Source organism: Phymastichus coffea, unplaced genomic scaffold, assembly GCF_024137745.1.
Source record: "Phymastichus coffea isolate CEN01 unplaced genomic scaffold, Cenicafe_Pcof_1.1 PCOF00039, whole genome shotgun sequence".
NCBI lineage: Eukaryota > Metazoa > Arthropoda > Insecta > Hymenoptera > Eulophidae > Phymastichus > Phymastichus coffea.
The window spans coordinates 990621-1006243 of NW_026706850.1; the positions used below are offsets into that span (position 1 = coordinate 990621).

At 31.4% G+C, this 15623-nt stretch overlaps 5 protein-coding genes across 8 annotated transcripts; 1 reads left to right on the forward strand and 4 right to left on the reverse strand.

Annotated features, from left to right (window-relative positions):
- Positions 1 to 31: 31 nt before the first annotated feature.
- On the reverse strand, positions 32 to 1719 carry LOC131663926 (ATP-dependent (S)-NAD(P)H-hydrate dehydratase). Its single transcript, XM_058934707.1, has 3 exons — positions 1430 to 1719; positions 718 to 1346; positions 32 to 396 (listed from the first exon to the last, which is right to left on the reverse strand). The coding sequence occupies exons 2-3, from the start codon at positions 1292 to 1294 to the stop codon at positions 41 to 43; spliced, it is 933 nt and encodes a 310-aa protein (XP_058790690.1). The 5' UTR covers positions 1295 to 1346; positions 1430 to 1719; the 3' UTR covers positions 32 to 40.
- A 238-nt stretch (positions 1720 to 1957) lies between these two features.
- Positions 1958 to 4302, reverse strand: LOC131663935 (coatomer subunit epsilon). The gene is made up of 3 exons (XM_058934723.1): positions 4157 to 4302; positions 3033 to 3521; positions 1958 to 2963 (listed from the first exon to the last, which is right to left on the reverse strand). Exons 1-3 carry the CDS (start codon positions 4256 to 4258, stop codon positions 2649 to 2651), a joined length of 906 nt encoding a protein of 301 aa, XP_058790706.1. The 5' UTR covers positions 4259 to 4302; the 3' UTR covers positions 1958 to 2648.
- A 736-nt stretch (positions 4303 to 5038) lies between these two features.
- On the reverse strand, positions 5039 to 6553 carry LOC131663950 (N-alpha-acetyltransferase 20). Of its 3 annotated transcripts, none has more exons than XM_058934740.1 (6): positions 6401 to 6553; positions 6277 to 6301; positions 6044 to 6134; positions 5843 to 5972; positions 5623 to 5759; positions 5039 to 5553 (listed from the first exon to the last, which is right to left on the reverse strand). In XM_058934740.1, the coding sequence occupies exons 1-6, from the start codon at positions 6451 to 6453 to the stop codon at positions 5468 to 5470; spliced, it is 522 nt and encodes a 173-aa protein (XP_058790723.1). In that variant the 5' UTR covers positions 6454 to 6553; the 3' UTR covers positions 5039 to 5467. The 3 variants fall into 3 exon arrangements, with proteins under 3 accessions (XP_058790723.1, XP_058790724.1, XP_058790725.1); XM_058934741.1 differs by having other exon boundaries at positions 6044 to 6130; positions 6276 to 6301; XM_058934742.1 differs by having other exon boundaries at positions 6277 to 6327; positions 6401 to 6499.
- A 779-nt stretch (positions 6554 to 7332) lies between these two features.
- Positions 7333 to 10213, forward strand: LOC131663851 (uncharacterized). 2 transcript variants are annotated; one of them, XM_058934557.1, is made up of 8 exons: positions 7333 to 7463; positions 7971 to 8089; positions 8160 to 8404; positions 8474 to 8700; positions 8778 to 9047; positions 9127 to 9324; positions 9396 to 9958; positions 10065 to 10213. In XM_058934557.1, the coding sequence occupies exons 2-8, from the start codon at positions 8007 to 8009 to the stop codon at positions 10201 to 10203; spliced, it is 1725 nt and encodes a 574-aa protein (XP_058790540.1). In that variant the 5' UTR covers positions 7333 to 7463; positions 7971 to 8006; the 3' UTR covers positions 10204 to 10213. The 2 variants fall into 2 exon arrangements, with proteins under 2 accessions (XP_058790540.1, XP_058790539.1); XM_058934556.1 differs by lacking the exon at positions 7333 to 7463 and adding an exon at positions 7496 to 7668.
- A 119-nt stretch (positions 10214 to 10332) lies between these two features.
- Positions 10333 to 14764, reverse strand: LOC131663850 (DNA replication factor Cdt1). Its single transcript, XM_058934555.1, has 4 exons — positions 14299 to 14764; positions 12523 to 13422; positions 11867 to 12389; positions 10333 to 11496 (listed from the first exon to the last, which is right to left on the reverse strand). Exons 1-4 carry the CDS (start codon positions 14470 to 14472, stop codon positions 11000 to 11002), a joined length of 2094 nt encoding a protein of 697 aa, XP_058790538.1. The 5' UTR covers positions 14473 to 14764; the 3' UTR covers positions 10333 to 10999.
- Between the last annotated feature and the right edge of the window lie 859 nt (positions 14765 to 15623).

Consider the following 15623-nt stretch of genomic DNA (forward strand, 5'->3'; position numbering starts at 1 on the left):
ATTAATCTTTTCAAACGAATTTCCCGACCAGCGTCACAAGCTAAACCTTCTCGAAAAGTCTGTAAAAAGTCGGAGCGATTGCCTCGATCATATCCGAAGCAAGCATTCCGCGTCGTTTCACTTTGAAAGCTTCGGCATTGCATTCCCTCACAAGACGACAAGCAGCGTAACAAGCGAGCATTGCCGGTGAAATCGGATCGTTTGTATTTGGCGTCCGACCCTTTGACCAGCATGTGAATATCGAGATTGCACCGGAAAGAAGATCCCCTTGACCACCACAACGACGACCTGAACCAGAAATGCTGCAATGAATTGGATCGGTACTCTTAGAGCCGTTGGCAATCGCGTCGCTACTTCCTTTTTGTACTACGATCACTTGTTCGCCTATGGCTTCGGCTGTTGAAGACATTGAGAAAAAATTAATTAAACACTAAACTCACAATTAGATTTATTCATATATGATGACTTAAAAGACCTACTTTTTTGTGTAAAAATATAAAATAGATATCAAAATAAATTTTTAAAAATTAATTATATAAAAAAAAACTAAAAAATTATAAACAAATTAAATGACTGGTGTAAAAAATAAGAGTAACTATTATTTGCATAATTGTTCATCTGTTATATGCTAAATTGCTTATACCAGATGAACAATTCTTGGACTGTCACAGAATTTTGAAACAGTAGATTTTAAGATATAATAAATTATTATCTCACCTAGCTCCTTGATAATCTTATCTTCAACAATTGGAGATGGTGTCATATCCTTGTGTATAATAGCTTTGACCAATCTTGAGAATTCCATGGCATTTGGAGTTAGCACAAGACCAGGATAGTTTTTAATTAATTCTGGATTCTTACCAACCAAAAATAAACCATCTGCATCAATAACCAAAGGTTTTAATAATTTCTTGCACTTTGTAATCAATTTTGACACTGTTTGAAACACTTGATCATCTCTTCCAAGTCCAGGGCCAATTAGAATAACATGTAAACGTTCTAACCACGGTTCAATTAAATTTAACCCATTTAAATCATCCAAAACTGGATGAACTATAAGTTCTGGACTGAAAGATTTTATTGGGATGCTGGCCTCTTTACAACAGAAAATGTGTACTAAATCAGCTCCAGTTCTCAAGGCACTAATACCAGCAAAAAATGGAGCACCAGAGTACTCTAATGAGCCTCCAACAATTCCAATTCTTCCATCTTGACCTTTGTGTTTTGGCTCTGATAAGCTGGGCACCAAGAGCTTTGCTGAATTCAAAAGACTTTCTTCTGTGTTTGTTGACATTTTGGATATAATTCTAAGGAAAAGATTATTCCTTTGGCAGAATGATATACGACTGAAAAACATTTGATATAGCTTTCAAGCACAGATATTATTTGAATTATTGTAACTGTTTGAAATAACGTTACTTCTTTTTACCTAGCCACAGACTTGCAATCGCTCACAAAATGAAAAACAATAAAAATTGACCAGAAAACTTAATTTAAATTAATAATAAATTTATAAAAATTTGCAAAGTCACTTTAAGTTTGTTTACATAAAAATAGAATGAACGTTAGTAAAGCCAAGATTATGTTTCATTGGTATCACTTTGATTAGTTCTTTTAATTTTAATGTCTGGTTGTACTGCAAAACATTATTTTGATGAACTTAGTATCATCGGACGTTGCTTTATACTATTTTTTATCAAGCTAAAATTTTGCGGTTATTCAACGACCTACCGCAACCGCACAAGCAATAAAAACAAACTCAGCTGATACGGCAGTGTGTTCGTAATAGATAATTTTATATATAAATGAAATTCGTTGATTTGCTTTGTTAACTGTTTTCAACTTTCTTCAAATGTCAAATATACAAGGATACATTATATTGTTTTTCAAATGTTGATTGGTCGCAATTTACTCAAATAACCAACTCAAAAATAAATAATAACATAATTTCAGAATCAATATTCTTTTTATTTTTAAATAAACATTGCAAGTATTAAAAATATATAAACAAAAGTTCTAAAATTCATAAAAATTAATGTACCTAGTAATACGTTGGAAAAGTGGAAAATTTTATGAAATTCATATTTTGAAAGTGTATATTTTTCTTGTAATAATCAATTCTCATTACAATTTTTCTTTTTCATGCTAAAGATTATAAAATGGCAGCAATCTCTTAAATTTTATTGTAATAAACGCTGTTACAAAGCAGTTGTTTCTTTGACCATGACTCTAAGTAAAAATAATCGTAAAATAGAAAACTGTTTAAAAAAAAACCTTATTTTACATGAATATATTTCTATTTTACCAAAATTTTCTATAAAGATAGCTTTTAAAAAAGAAACAACTGTTACCATGTCAGTCAATTAATCTTTGTGTGGAATAATAATAAAATTTCATTAAATAAAATATAGTATGTATGAGCATACTATATCTTAAGGCTTGCAAGTATGCTTCTCTATAAACAACTTTTTGTCAATAGCAACGATAATATATTCGAGAGGTATTAATAAATACATCTAATTGATTAATATTTTCTTTCCAAGCAACCAAAATTTCATAAGAAATGATTAAAAATGAAAATTAAACTAAGCAATAGTTATATCCTCTCAAATATAATTTATCAGTTGTTTATAGTAACTTTTAATGCATTAAGCTTGAAGACTTGCTTCAAATTCAGCAGTTAGCCTATCAAATTCAATTTCCTTTTGCAAATATTCTTTAACAAATGGATGCTCCATATGAGAATCTTTTAACTGAGTCAGATAACGATTTGCGACTTCTTCCGGTTTGCCCATGTGTTGTGCCAAGACAATCATATTAATTAGGGTATCTGGATTATTACTATCTTTCTCTAAGGAATCCTGAAGCACAGCTTCAGCTTCTTCGTACTTCTGCTGTAAAATTAAACTAGTTGCTTTTCCATTCAATAACATTGTGGTAGCTGAATACTTCTCAATCATTTCCTTGAATAAGAGTTTTTTATTAGCATTTTCTGTAGAATACAAAAACTATTTTTATTAATAAAAGCTTACTTGGAAAATGTAAAAAGCTTCCTGATACTTTTCTTTTCCAGTAGCCAGATTAACCCAAGCTAAAGCCAGTTGTGTCAGAGTAGCATCATCATCTCTCTCTTGCATGAGTTTAACTTCTTTGGTAGCTAAATCAAGACGATCCATTTTCAAGTAAATTTGTACACTCAATGCAGAACATTCAATGTTCTCAGATTCATGTAATACTCTTAGAGCATTGTCCACATTATTTTCATGAAAGTAAATTGTAGCTGCAATAATCTTGAAATTATGAGTTTTAGGTGTTACATCAGCTACAGATTTGTCAATCTCTGACAATATCTTTCCTCTTTTGTCTGGATAAGCAAAGTACTCTGCCAACAACTTTAATGGTAATATTTCTGGTGGAGCATTGTCCTTGATTTCATCTAATACTATTCTAAATTTACGCTGGGCAATATATGCACGATAGAAAAAGACATCTCGTTCTACCTCAAGATCTGGTGAAGAAACCTATAAAATAATGAATAATTAATTAATTAGTAATTAGCATATCATTTGAATATATAAACTTATCAAATAAATTTATTTATGAAGACTTCATTTAAAAATGATCAAGAAGCTAACAATAGTACTCATGAGTTAATAAATATCTCACTTGTTTAATGTAGTCTAATAAACAATGTAATTGAAATTATATAATAATCCACTTAAAGTAGCAATTTTCACCAAAATAGTAATGCAACAACACATTTTATTCTTTAGAAACTATTATTCAATATAATTAGCAGAGTTAATAAAAGTAATAGCTATATAAAATAAAACTTTTTTAATAATAATAAGTTTATACTTTTTTAATAAATTTTTTCAAATATTAATAATTGATTACCATTCAATTAATAGCAGCAAATAAACACTTCCCTGTCTTAACCTATATTTCAGAAACGATACCCACTCATTCAAAAATTTAATAACAATATCATTATGAATACATAAGTCTAACATTGTAAAGTCATGAATTGTTAAACAAGAATATCAGATAAAGCAATTCATAAACAACAAAAAAGAAGCATGTGTCGAAACCACAAAGTCTACGCAAACCGGATAAGTAACCACGTATATTTCTCAAGGTCCTTATAGCAACTTACTTTGACTTTTTGTGCCTCGTTAATGCATTGTTGATAATTTCCGATGTAAAAGTTATTTTTCACGTCGAAAAGCTCGTCGACGTCGTTCTGCTGACGTGCCATCTTGCTTTGATCACCGTCAGGTCACCGTCTGCCCGCTGCGGCTGCACTGCGCTTCTTTCCATATATCGTGTCCACACCAGCTGAGTCAGAGAGATGAACGCACGCACACACACAAACACACATAATTAAATAGCAACGCTGCTAAAGAGCTGTTTTACCGACCTAATATGGGATGACAATTTATATATATATATATATATATATATATATATATTCCCTTTATAAAACAGTCATGACTGGATGTTCTGAACCCAAAATAAACGCTATCTGATTAGTTCATGCAATGTGCAAAATTCTATTTGAATCTAATGTTATTTAACTTAATCTAATTTAAAAATATTTCATCAAAATTATGCTAATTTCTGTTTTCGTTTAAATATAAATATATGAAATTCAAATTATTTCCATGTACATGAATTATATTTTATTTTAAAAATTAATTAAAAGTTTTAAGAAAAATGCTATTTCTTTAACTCTCATTATTGTTAGAAAGCAGAAAATTGAGCAGCTATATATATTCCTTTGCATTATTGTATTATTGTAATCTTTGACAAAAGTCCTGACAATTGTGAGATAGCTAGATGTTGTTTGCTTTTAAAAAGTGGAGTGGACACTTCTTTTTCGTATAACTTTATATTGTGAAGACATATTTTCTCTCACTTTCAAATAGAGTTAGTTTCTAATTAAATTAGCCTTTGCGATTACAATAAATAAAGTGGCAAGGTCAAACTTTTAATAAAACAAGTATAATATACAAAGAAATATTTTTAATCACAAGCAGGTTCATCTATGGACAATAAAAAATGAAGGTTGGTGCACGCTGTTCAAATTCTAGTATATGTTATATAAAATTCATAGTATAACTATGTACAAATATGTCTATTGACGCTTACATGTAATTTAATTTTGTTTCATACAAATTTTATTTTCATATTCAAGGTTGATGAATGAAATTAGTCTTTATTTAAGAGTATAAAATGATTTTAATATTTTATTTTCAATATTAATGTACGAATTGTATAAATATATAGTCTAAATATATGATGTATATGTTGCATCTGGCTTATACATAATGCGAGGTATGGAGCCATAATGTTCATACATAGTCATTGATTCATACATACAAAATAGAATAATAGTAAAATGTCATTTATGATCATGTCTCATTTTCATGTTATATTAAATAAATAAAAATTATTTATAGCATTCTTAGTCTACTTCTTCTGGTCGCACAGGATGTGCTAAGGGAATCATAGACTTTCTTTTTACATCTTTTGATAATGCTTTTCTCATATCTAAAAAAAAGTAGAAATTATGATTTTGATCTTATAACTTTTAAGGATATAAATGTAATATGATTTTACCATAAGCATCTTCATCTGGATCACCACTATAATATTCTAAAACAGTCCGATAAATTATGTAACCCAATTGTTGGTACATTCTTATGGCTACTTTGTTACTAACTCTAACAAAAAGATCTACAAAGTAGGCTTGCTTCCTGAAAAAAATTGAATGGTGCATAATGATATACTGTGATGGATAAAAACTAATTTTAATCTGAAATTGTATAAAGATAAATACTTTTCTGAAACATCCTCCAAAAATGTCATAAGTGTTGCAGCCAAGCCCAGTCTTCTATAATCAGGAGCAACAGTAAGAGCAGTGACATGACCATGCCAGTTTTCACCAGCTCCTTCTGCTTTCCCCATAACTATTTTTAATTAAAGAGTTTGTTAATTCACTGTTAAAATTTTCATGAAAACCTAAATAGGATGGTCTTACTATAGCCCATAATTTCGCCACTTGGAGACTCAGCCACTTGGAAATATTCAGGCCAATGAGCTAAATATTGCATATAAAATGATAATCCATACTATTTGTTGTTAAGTAAATACAGAGACACTCCTGATGCTAGTAACTAGTAATTACAATGATTTTTCAATAACATTATTCTTCTACAAATAAAATAATCGTAATAATAATTAATTGAATAAATAACGAATTGTAAAGGATACTGTCTCTGTAAGAGGATCTAAGTTACTGTAATAAATATACAATTTTAATTACTAATTTAAATGAGGTTAAAGAAAAAGTGCTGAAAAAGCTTGAATGTATAATAAAGTGTTTCGATGTACTTACACGTTATTGAATTTGAATAAATCATTGCAGGTAAAAGGTCTTAAAGTAGCCATAACGTAAGTCGATAACGTAAGCGTGAAAACAATTTTACAAAGTAAGTTTAATTTTGGTAATTACTCTCGTCTTCCTGTACATTTTCGTGTGTGACGTCACTGTAGGCAATCGTTACTAATCGAAACATTGTTCTTCAGGTCCCTAGAAATTATTCCACTAGATTCCGCGAACATGAAACATTCCTGCAGATATAGTAAAATATATTTTTTGTGCAAATATTTGAGGACAAAATTTGAACTCCAATTGCAATTTGTTTTACGTCTTATACAATTAGACGGTATTTTTTCTAAAATCAATGAACATAAAAAATTTATTCCGTAAGCTATTAAATACAGTTTATATATTATGCATTAAAGTCTTTGTAACTATGAATAATTATATCCTATCCAATATCGGGTGTCGATTTTCGCTCAACAGAAATTAATTTTTATTTAATTGTGCTGCCATACAAAATCCGTGGATAATATTACATACCTTTTATTTTTCATATTGTAATTAATATTAATATTAATAAAATTCATATATAGCAATTAATTGTTTTAGTGACGAGTTTTATTATTTATTTTCTTTATTTCAAAATACGCGTTCCATCAAAGTCCCTATATAAATCAGCGCACTATGGTCTTGTCTGATAAGTGTCAGAATTGACGTCTCTTTCCATATGTGATATGTCATAAACATTCTATGACGGTTAAATCAAACGCGACCATAAGGGTCTGTCTCCATAGGGCCTGCCTGAGTCCGTCCGAGCCGGCCGAGATTTTTTATGGGCACGCCATCTCTATAATTGCGTATCCAATGGCGAGTTTCATAGTGAATGGCTGCGTTTACATAAACGAGCCCGATCGGACGCAGCCAATACGAGAAACGCATGAACACGAAATTATAGAGATGGCGTGCCCATAAAAAATCTCGGCCGGCTCGGACGTGCTCAGGCAGGCCCTATGGAGACAGACCCTAAAGTGCATTCACAGAACTAATTGAAAAGTCGCCAACTTCACATGATTTAGTTTAGTTGCCTTAATTGTGTTTGAAGTTTGAATTTTACATCCGTTAACCATACACTACTTTTATCGTTTATAAAAAAAGTCTAATAATCGCAATACCTATGTAATGAAAGTGTGTGTTTGTTTTAAAAACGTTTTTATTTTCCATATGATACATTACTAAAACACAAGAGTAGGAATTAAATTTTGTATTTATACATATATATGGTAGTGTAACTGTTATTTTTATTATTTTTTGGAATGTATTCATAATAATTCATTAACAATTACAATTAAAAAAGTTGTACATCATTTTATTTGATTGGACAATCGCTAAATCTCCAGAAAAGAAAGTGTTTATATTCGGTAGTGTTTTCTTTTAATTTGGCTTTTTTGTTGTTGTCGTTGTTATATTCATGTAATTTCAAATAAAGTGACACATCATAAGAACAATTTTATCTAAACTTTGATAAATAATAGTATGAATTTTTGCTTTCTTTAATTTTTATCAGAAACTTCTTTTATTTTAGGATGAATAATAGATATAACTTGTATCAAATACAAATATGGCTGATGTGACTGATTTCAATGAATGGCTAGAGAAAATCGAGTGTCCGAAAACATGTACTTCAATTCTTGTGATGAACACGTAATTTTAACTTTTATTAGATGTAACATAAATTTTCAATGCAACATTTTTAATTGTAATTGAATAACAGGCTTCAAAGAGGAGTATTAGGGCTGTTATGGGAGGATTTATCAAAAACCGTAAGACCTTATTATGAAGTGGTAGAGACAAGAAAAAATATTTTACATTACAAAATTAGGAAAGAACCGAAAGATCCATTAATTCAAAGTGTTAGAAATGTAATTCATTTGAAAGATGAAAGGGAAAAGCTTAATGAAAAGATAAAAATTGCACAGGAAAAATGGCAAAAACAAGAGTATTTATGTCGACAAAAAGGTATAATACATTTTTTTAAATAGCTAAATAGATTTCAAATTTAATTATAATCATTATTTTTTGGGACAGCAAATTTGTTGGAGAAAAAGAAAGAAGAAAGGCAGAATTTAGAAATAAAAAAAGAAATTTTTAAGATAAAGATTAAACAAATGTCCATGGAAATACAAAATTGTGTAAAAATGAAAGATATTTGTAAGAATTTAATGCCACCAACTGTTGATAACATATCACAGCATACTCTTATTGAATGTTTATCATTTGTTAGCAATTATTCTGGTGGACCTGAAAAAAGAAAAGTATTTTTTTATACGCATTATTTTGTTAACTTTATAGTGTTTCACTGGCTGTTATATCAAACAAAATTTGTTTACAGATTTGGAATACTATTTCAGAGTTACTAGGACCAATAAAAATACCTGTGCTATTTAATGCTATTCTAGCTCTGAGAACATATTATACTGACTTACTTATTCATTTGGATATTGAGGAAAATTGTATAAAAGCTGAAAATGTAGCTAATATAGATAGAGGTATAGCTGAAGTATGCAGCGAACACATTAGTAATGTTGCGAATCGTCACATATATGCTGGCAGGATGAAAAGCAATGAAGAAATTACTATGGACTATGTAGAAAGGATTGAAGTAAATTTAAAAAATTTTATATCATTGACTCAAAATATGTGCATAGACTGGTAAATCGTTTTTAATATCTGTATTTCAGGAAATAATTGAAGAATTAAGGCCAGATTTGACTGATTGGTTACCATTGGCATTAGAAGTAAAAAAACTAGAAATTTTAAAAAGTGATCTTGAGAGAGAATTGGAAATACATCGAGATCAAGTGCTAGAAAAAGATTTTTGTATTGATGACACTTTGACACAGTTAGTGAATGAAATAAAAAATGTCGATAATGAAATGGTACATGAAAATTAATCTTATAATATTCTCACTATAATACACGTTTATAAATTACATGTAATATTTTGCAGGCTGAATGCATTGAAAAAGTACAAAATGCTTTTGAACATCTCAAGTTATCAGGTATCTCGATACTGAAGAAAAAAGAATCCCTTTTAAGTGAAGTGAAAAAATTTAAGTTAATACAAACAGGAATAAAACATGAATGGCTCGGCATTGATATCAGTAACGAGTTGGAGATTTTCAATGATATCAACTTTGATACTTTGCGAAAAATAATGTTGAAGGGAGAAACTGGTGCTTACAAACATTTACAAACGTGTCTAAATAGAGCCTCCATAGTTGTAGATATTCGTTGTGGAATGAGCGTGTCGAACTTCCCAATGTTGCGAGTCCCTGTTTATTATTTAATAGATTTTTACAAGACTTATCTTGCTAATGTATCGCTAAGTAAGCGAATTAGCGAAGGAGCCATAGATATTTTCGACAATACGCCGGAATCTCCAGTGGATCCTCCGACTGTTATTAGTAATGTTCCTTACCAATGTATTCTTGAAATGTTAAAGTTAACGCATGTAAATTATCAAAGAACTTTACAACACAGTGAAGAGTTTGAACAGGTCCTTAAAACTTGGTAAGTGATTCAAAGGTCTTTAATACATGAATGTGTACGCAAGTTGTTTAATTGAAAACTTTAGTCTTTATTCTTAAAGTCCATTTATGATTTGTTTGTTTTTTAGGACCAATCAAACCATGCGCGACATAGTTTCCAAAATCTTTAATGATAAAACTGTTTATGGAGCAACATTGGAAGAGTGGCAGAAACGATTTTCTTCAACCATATACGTCTTACAGCAATCAAATAATCACTTGACGTAACAGTCAGCATGATCAATTAACAAACAATGTCGTATTATAATTAAGAAATTATTTATACTATGTGTATATATATGTATGCTGCAAGAATTAATTGTTAAAACTTTTTAATATTCTTTGCAATAAAAAATATGAATTTTATATACATCAATTTTCTTATATTTATTTTTTGTTGTATATTATCAACAAATTTAGTACAAAATCAATCATTATTTATTGTATATTGCTCACAACAAAATAATATATATGCGTCACCTCATGCTTTTCAGAAAAAATAAATAAATAAATCGGATATATTGCTTCTAAAGCTGTCAAAAAAATTGTTTCCCGGCATTCATAGTACAACGATACGCATTACAATGTAAAAAAAGTACGTTAACGTAAACATAAAATTTTTTTTCATATTACATAGAAAGATATATTATCGAACTTTGTACCATGCAAAAAGTTTTATACAATGAGTTTCGTTTAAAAATAAGATTCTAGATTATCTTGTAATGTCTTTATCAAAGTATTTTCATCGCAGTATTATTCAATAACCATGAAATATCAATCATAACGTACTTTCATTTGCAATACGAAATTTATGCTTCCAATGTACAACTGAAATTCAACAAAAGGAATTCCACGTTTCAGATTTGTGTGAAAAACAATGCGACGAAAACTAACAAAATTCGATTTAACACACTACAACTCCAAATAAGTTTACTCAATATAATATTTCAGTTCGGTTTAAGCAAATCACTTAAGATTTTGCATTAGAATTCTAAACTTAAAAACTAACATTAATTTCGATCTATCAAGCCTTTTCATTCGCCAGAACCTCCAGTCTTTTGATAACTTTGGTCATATCAAAGTCCTTGGCCAATTTAAGGTAATCGATTTTTCTGACCACATGTAACGTCGCCCAAAGAGGTAATAATTTGCAAAGTAACTTAATGTGTTGCTCGAGCTCTATAGGAGTAAGTTTAGTACGATACGAATCGTCAAGTTTTTTCACTACGTGCTCGAGTAATAACACATTTTTCTTCTCTCCAACGAAGATGTTGCGGACAATCTTCGCCATTTCCGGTAGTCTTGCATACATCACTGCATCTTTGTTTGCTTCTGTCGACCTCGTCATCATTTCTAATGCTTTTTGTGCTTGTTTTACACGAATTTTTTCCAAGAGTGACATAGGAATGCCATTGAGAAGCGGCGTACAGGTTGGTTTTTGAGTTTGAGGAGTTGCTGGTGGTGTATCCACAATTGAAATTTCTACGTTATATGGCATCTTGCCTGCTTGTTCTGTTGTACCTATGTATGAATTATTTTGATGAATTAGATAACGTAACGCGGATAACGTGACTTTGTTGAGATATTTATTTGACAATAGCATCTTTACGATATTGCATTTCAACAATTCTAAGAACGAATAAAATTAGACGACAGAGTGATGTGCGTTAATGTTATTTGAACTAAACATATTTGTTACGATGCGAATGAAAAAGAATTTTTGCAAAATATTCATATAAAATTTAATTTCTACTTGACATGTAATCTCATAACATGGTAATCAAAAAAATATGAAATCAATAAAGACATTTCTTTTCGAGCTAATCAACTAGATTTTACTCAATCTAGTAAAATAAACAACAATATTTTATTATTATAAACATTTGATTACCTGTCGTTTGCGCAACATTGGCTACCGTTTGAGTCTGTCCGCCGGCCAGCATCTCGACAGCCTTCATCATTCTGGAATTACCGTTCAGCATCTTATTAGCCTTTTCAAGTACCTCTTTAGCCGTGCTGGCTTTTTCTTGAACAGGAGGTTGTGGCAATTTAGCTCTCTCGATCTCACGACAGCTTTCAACATCAAATTCTGGATGCCATCGCGTAATCATCTCCTTGGATATTCTCATAGGCGGATCAAGATCAAGTAGGAACTTCTCGTGCTCTTCTTTGACAATCGACAGTAAGATGTTGTATAATTTCCGCCTGCGATCGAGTAAAACACTTGGGCTCATGTTTGTTTCTAGGGCGGATTTGAGAACGTTGTCCTCGTCAGGAGTATTACGACCGCTATGTTCTTGATTGTTCACGATCATGGGCGTGATAACTAGCTCGTATCTGTCCGGTGCACCTGTGCCAAAGCTACGTAACTTCTCTTGTGTGAAGGTGTAAGCCTGTGGGTATACACTCTTGATCTAATAAATAAATAAGCAAAAGAATTATTAAAATGTATAATAAAAATAAGAAGCCACTAAGCAATAAATAATGGAATTAAATCGAGAGGCATACAATAAAAGAGTCACGCCTTTCAAAAAATCAATAACGTACCTGTGCTAGGTGTTCGACTGTAAAATTACGCCGCATAAGTTCCTGTACAGCAGGCTTGAGTTTGGCAAAAGTAATAATTTCTCTACGATTGTAGAGTATCGCGGCAACGGTATCAACGCTTCTAAAGACCTCCACCAGAAATCTATACTTGTAGGGCAGAGGCAAAGCTTTGCCTTCAATATCGACGAGCGACTGGTATTTCTGATAAGCCGGTACCTTCGTAGGACTACTCTTAACTGGACTGGCTGGTACTTCTTTAGGCTCGAATAGCAATCTTCTTGCGGGACTGGCTTTTGGTGAGAGATGAATAGTTTTAGTAGGAGTTGTGAATTTTCTGGGTGTCTTTTGCGGGCTAACTGGTATCTCAAGTTCAATCCGCTCGAATTCTTTGATCTTTATTCGATTTTCATTTGCCTTTGACTCGAGTCTCTTTTCCTGCAACTTATTTTCGAGTTTTTCTAGTTTGCCCTCGCAGTTTTTGAATTTATTGATCCTCGCTCGTAACTCTGCGAGTCTTGAACTACAAGTGATTTTTGTCTTGACTTCATCGAGACTCATTGTTTTCATTGGCAATGACTTCGTGGGAGTTTTACAGATTGTTGGCTCGCTGACAAAATTGGGTTCGATTATCGGTTTGGATTTTGTGGCTCTTGTGACACGTTTTTGAATTTTTTTCGGGCTAAGAGAGCCAAGTTTTTGAAATACCACGTTCTTGTTTTCTTCAATTTCTTTGTTGACTTTAAGTAGAGTTTCGCGTATATCCGGTTGACGAGTATCTTCGACGACTTTGCGCGTTCGCGTTGCTCGTGGTTTGCTGGTTATTGGCTTCGTAGTTTTGTTGTTGCACAAGTCGAATTGTAAGTTTCGCACGACCATCTCTTTCTTTATCGGCACCTTTGTCTGAAAACATGGAAGTGATTATCAAAACATTTCATGAAACGTGGGTATCCATCAAATATCCTGTTAGAGAGAAAAAGTTGGTATTGCAACTTGTTATGAAAAAAATGTTTACATAATGTTTCAATTTTGCAATACTTCGGCAAAAGCGTTATGCAAGCGAAAATTTGAGTGTAATATTGGTGACAAGTGTGTCATTACTTTGCTTATTTCATTGCATGTGTATCTGTCATATTTTTGAAATACTGACCTAAATATTAATTTTTTGAATTCTCTACAAACTTTAGGTTTAAAAAAAAATTAACAATGTTCAAGGACATAAATTCGTTTAGTGTTAGAAAGTGAAGCAGAATTATATTATTTATTGTTACAGTTCTGAAATTAAATTTTTAATCAAGTGTAACAGTGCCAAAAAGCAAAGTGTGAAACTATTTTATGAAGACCACATATCAAGGTAAATGCATATTTTTGCTTGGTTTTAGCAAAATAACTTTTAAATACAAAGGTATTCTATTTATATTTATTATTTATTTCCCGATTGTTTTATCAATAAAAAACTAATTTAATTTTTGTTATTAAACAGAACGAAAAGCCATGTTCAACATGTATCGATTACGCTCCTCAATATTTAATAATATTCAAATAAATAATGTAAGAGCAATATCGAATAGTGATAAGTAGATGTAATGACAACAAAATGAAACGAAGAAATTATGTAATGAATAATAAATAAATCGAAATGATATTTCGATTCGTAACCGAAGTGAAGAAACGACAAATCGAAGCAGAAGCCCTTTTTAAATGTCCAACAGAAAAAGAGCTCCTGCAGGTATGCACCCTAACCAAATGAAAAAACAACAAAGATGAACAAGCACCTACCATACTTTTAGCTGGAATCTGCTCAACCTTAGTAATTTGTCCTTCAGGGATGATAGGCATTACTTCCTTTCTACCATTGTCGTCGAGGATTAGAACCTTCGATTTGGCCCTGAGTTCCTCGCTGGCCCGCCGCTTCCTCGTAGTAAAGTACGAGGCTACGGATGGTTGTGACATCTTTGACGACTGGCTTCTCGTTTTCGTAGCCGTGTTTTCAGACTGCTCGAACGATTCACCGAGTAACTCTTGTAGGTGCCGTGCGAACGACAATCGACGGTTACGAGATTCTCTTTTGCCGTGGCACAGAAGAAATACGTTTATGTTTTTGAGCACGACGACAAACAACTATGGACAACGGACTTCTGCGATGTATTTACGACGCGGCAGTTTGGAGAGAATGCAACGGAAAAAGCGCGCGTATTCGACGACGTTGCCGCGTTGGTTTCCCGCGCAATTGTCGCGCGCGATTTAAAACTACTGTAGTGCGGTGTTGCCATTTTTTCAGAATAATGAGGTGGCAAAATTTGAATTTAAATTGTTAGTTTTATACCGATGTATTAATTAAATTGTAATTTTTAATGTGTCAAACATCTATCTTTATTATTATTCAAGAATTTAAATTTTTGAAAGTTATAACATCTAATTGATTTAGAAATTTCTTATTATACGTAAAAGTGATGAACACAAACACTACACTGATTTTGAACGAATGTTAATATAAAACAAAAAAGTTTAAGAGCTAATTGTACGGTTGTATGTACTTACATAATATACGCTTCGTATACTTGTTTTTATACATGGTGATATTGCAGCAGAGGATGAATTATTTGAAGCTATCCTGATTCCTGATGCAATTAACGAAAAGTGCGACGTACGTACAAACCGTATATGTATGTATGTAATTATAACGCTAATAGTACATATATTCAACTTTTTCCCGCTTACATATTGTGTAAATCGATATTGAATATTGCTACAGGTAATTTTATGCGTGGCTTTGATAAGTAAAACGACAAAGTACCAGACACTCACACACATTATTACAAAGATATATATACTGATATCTGCAATCAATTGTATTTTTATGGAAATGTGAACGAGTGTTCATAGAGTGATGTTATGTTCGCTTTGGATTCTCTTTTTATTTTTTCTTGATTCATCAAAAGATGTAATAATACAAAGCATTAAGTAACGAAACTATGGTGGAAGTAATTACTAAAAATTATAAAAAAAGCTATAATAATTGTTTTATTTCGAATGCGTTTTCTCTAATTCATAAGTTGAAATTGCGTTAGCCTCGAAAAATAAATGATTTTAATTACTGGCGC

Excerpts from the sequence above, each read along its gene's own strand:
- LOC131663851 (XM_058934557.1), top strand. The coding sequence starts at position 8,007 with ATGGCTGATGTGACTGATTTCAATGAATGGCTAGAGAAAATCGAGTGT. Across the intron at positions 8,701-8,777 it reads GTGGACCTGAAAAAAGAAAA|ATTTGGAATACTATTTCAGA; the intron begins GTATTTTTTTAT and ends ATTTGTTTACAG. Across the intron at positions 9,959-10,064 it reads GAACAGGTCCTTAAAACTTG|GACCAATCAAACCATGCGCG; the intron begins GTAAGTGATTCA and ends TTTGTTTTTTAG.
- LOC131663950 (XM_058934740.1), bottom strand. The coding sequence starts at position 6,453 with ATGGCTACTTTAAGACCTTTTACCTGCAATGATTTATTCAAATTCAAT. Across the intron at positions 6,302-6,400 it reads TTATTCAAATTCAATAACGT|TAACTTAGATCCTCTTACAG; the intron begins GTAAGTACATCG and ends TATTTATTACAG. Across the intron at positions 5,760-5,842 it reads TTGGAGGATGTTTCAGAAAA|GAAGCAAGCCTACTTTGTAG; the intron begins GTATTTATCTTT and ends AATTTTTTTCAG.
- LOC131663926 (XM_058934707.1), bottom strand. The coding sequence starts at position 1,294 with ATGTCAACAAACACAGAAGAAAGTCTTTTGAATTCAGCAAAGCTCTTG. Across the intron at positions 397-717 it reads TAAGATTATCAAGGAGCTAG|CCGAAGCCATAGGCGAACAA; the intron begins GTGAGATAATAA and ends TGTCTTCAACAG.
- LOC131663850 (XM_058934555.1), bottom strand. The coding sequence starts at position 14,472 with ATGTCACAACCATCCGTAGCCTCGTACTTTACTACGAGGAAGCGGCGG. Across the intron at positions 13,423-14,298 it reads AGATTCCAGCTAAAAGTATG|ACAAAGGTGCCGATAAAGAA; the intron begins GTAGGTGCTTGT and ends CCATGTTTTCAG. Across the intron at positions 11,497-11,866 it reads CAATGTTGCGCAAACGACAG|GTACAACAGAACAAGCAGGC; the intron begins GTAATCAAATGT and ends ATTCATACATAG.
- LOC131663935 (XM_058934723.1), bottom strand. The coding sequence starts at position 4,258 with ATGGCACGTCAGCAGAACGACGTCGACGAGCTTTTCGACGTGAAAAAT. Across the intron at positions 3,522-4,156 it reads ACGAGGCACAAAAAGTCAAA|GTTTCTTCACCAGATCTTGA; the intron begins GTAAGTTGCTAT and ends ATTATTTTATAG. Across the intron at positions 2,964-3,032 it reads AAGCTTTTTACATTTTCCAA|GAAATGATTGAGAAGTATTC; the intron begins GTAAGCTTTTAT and ends CTCTTATTCAAG.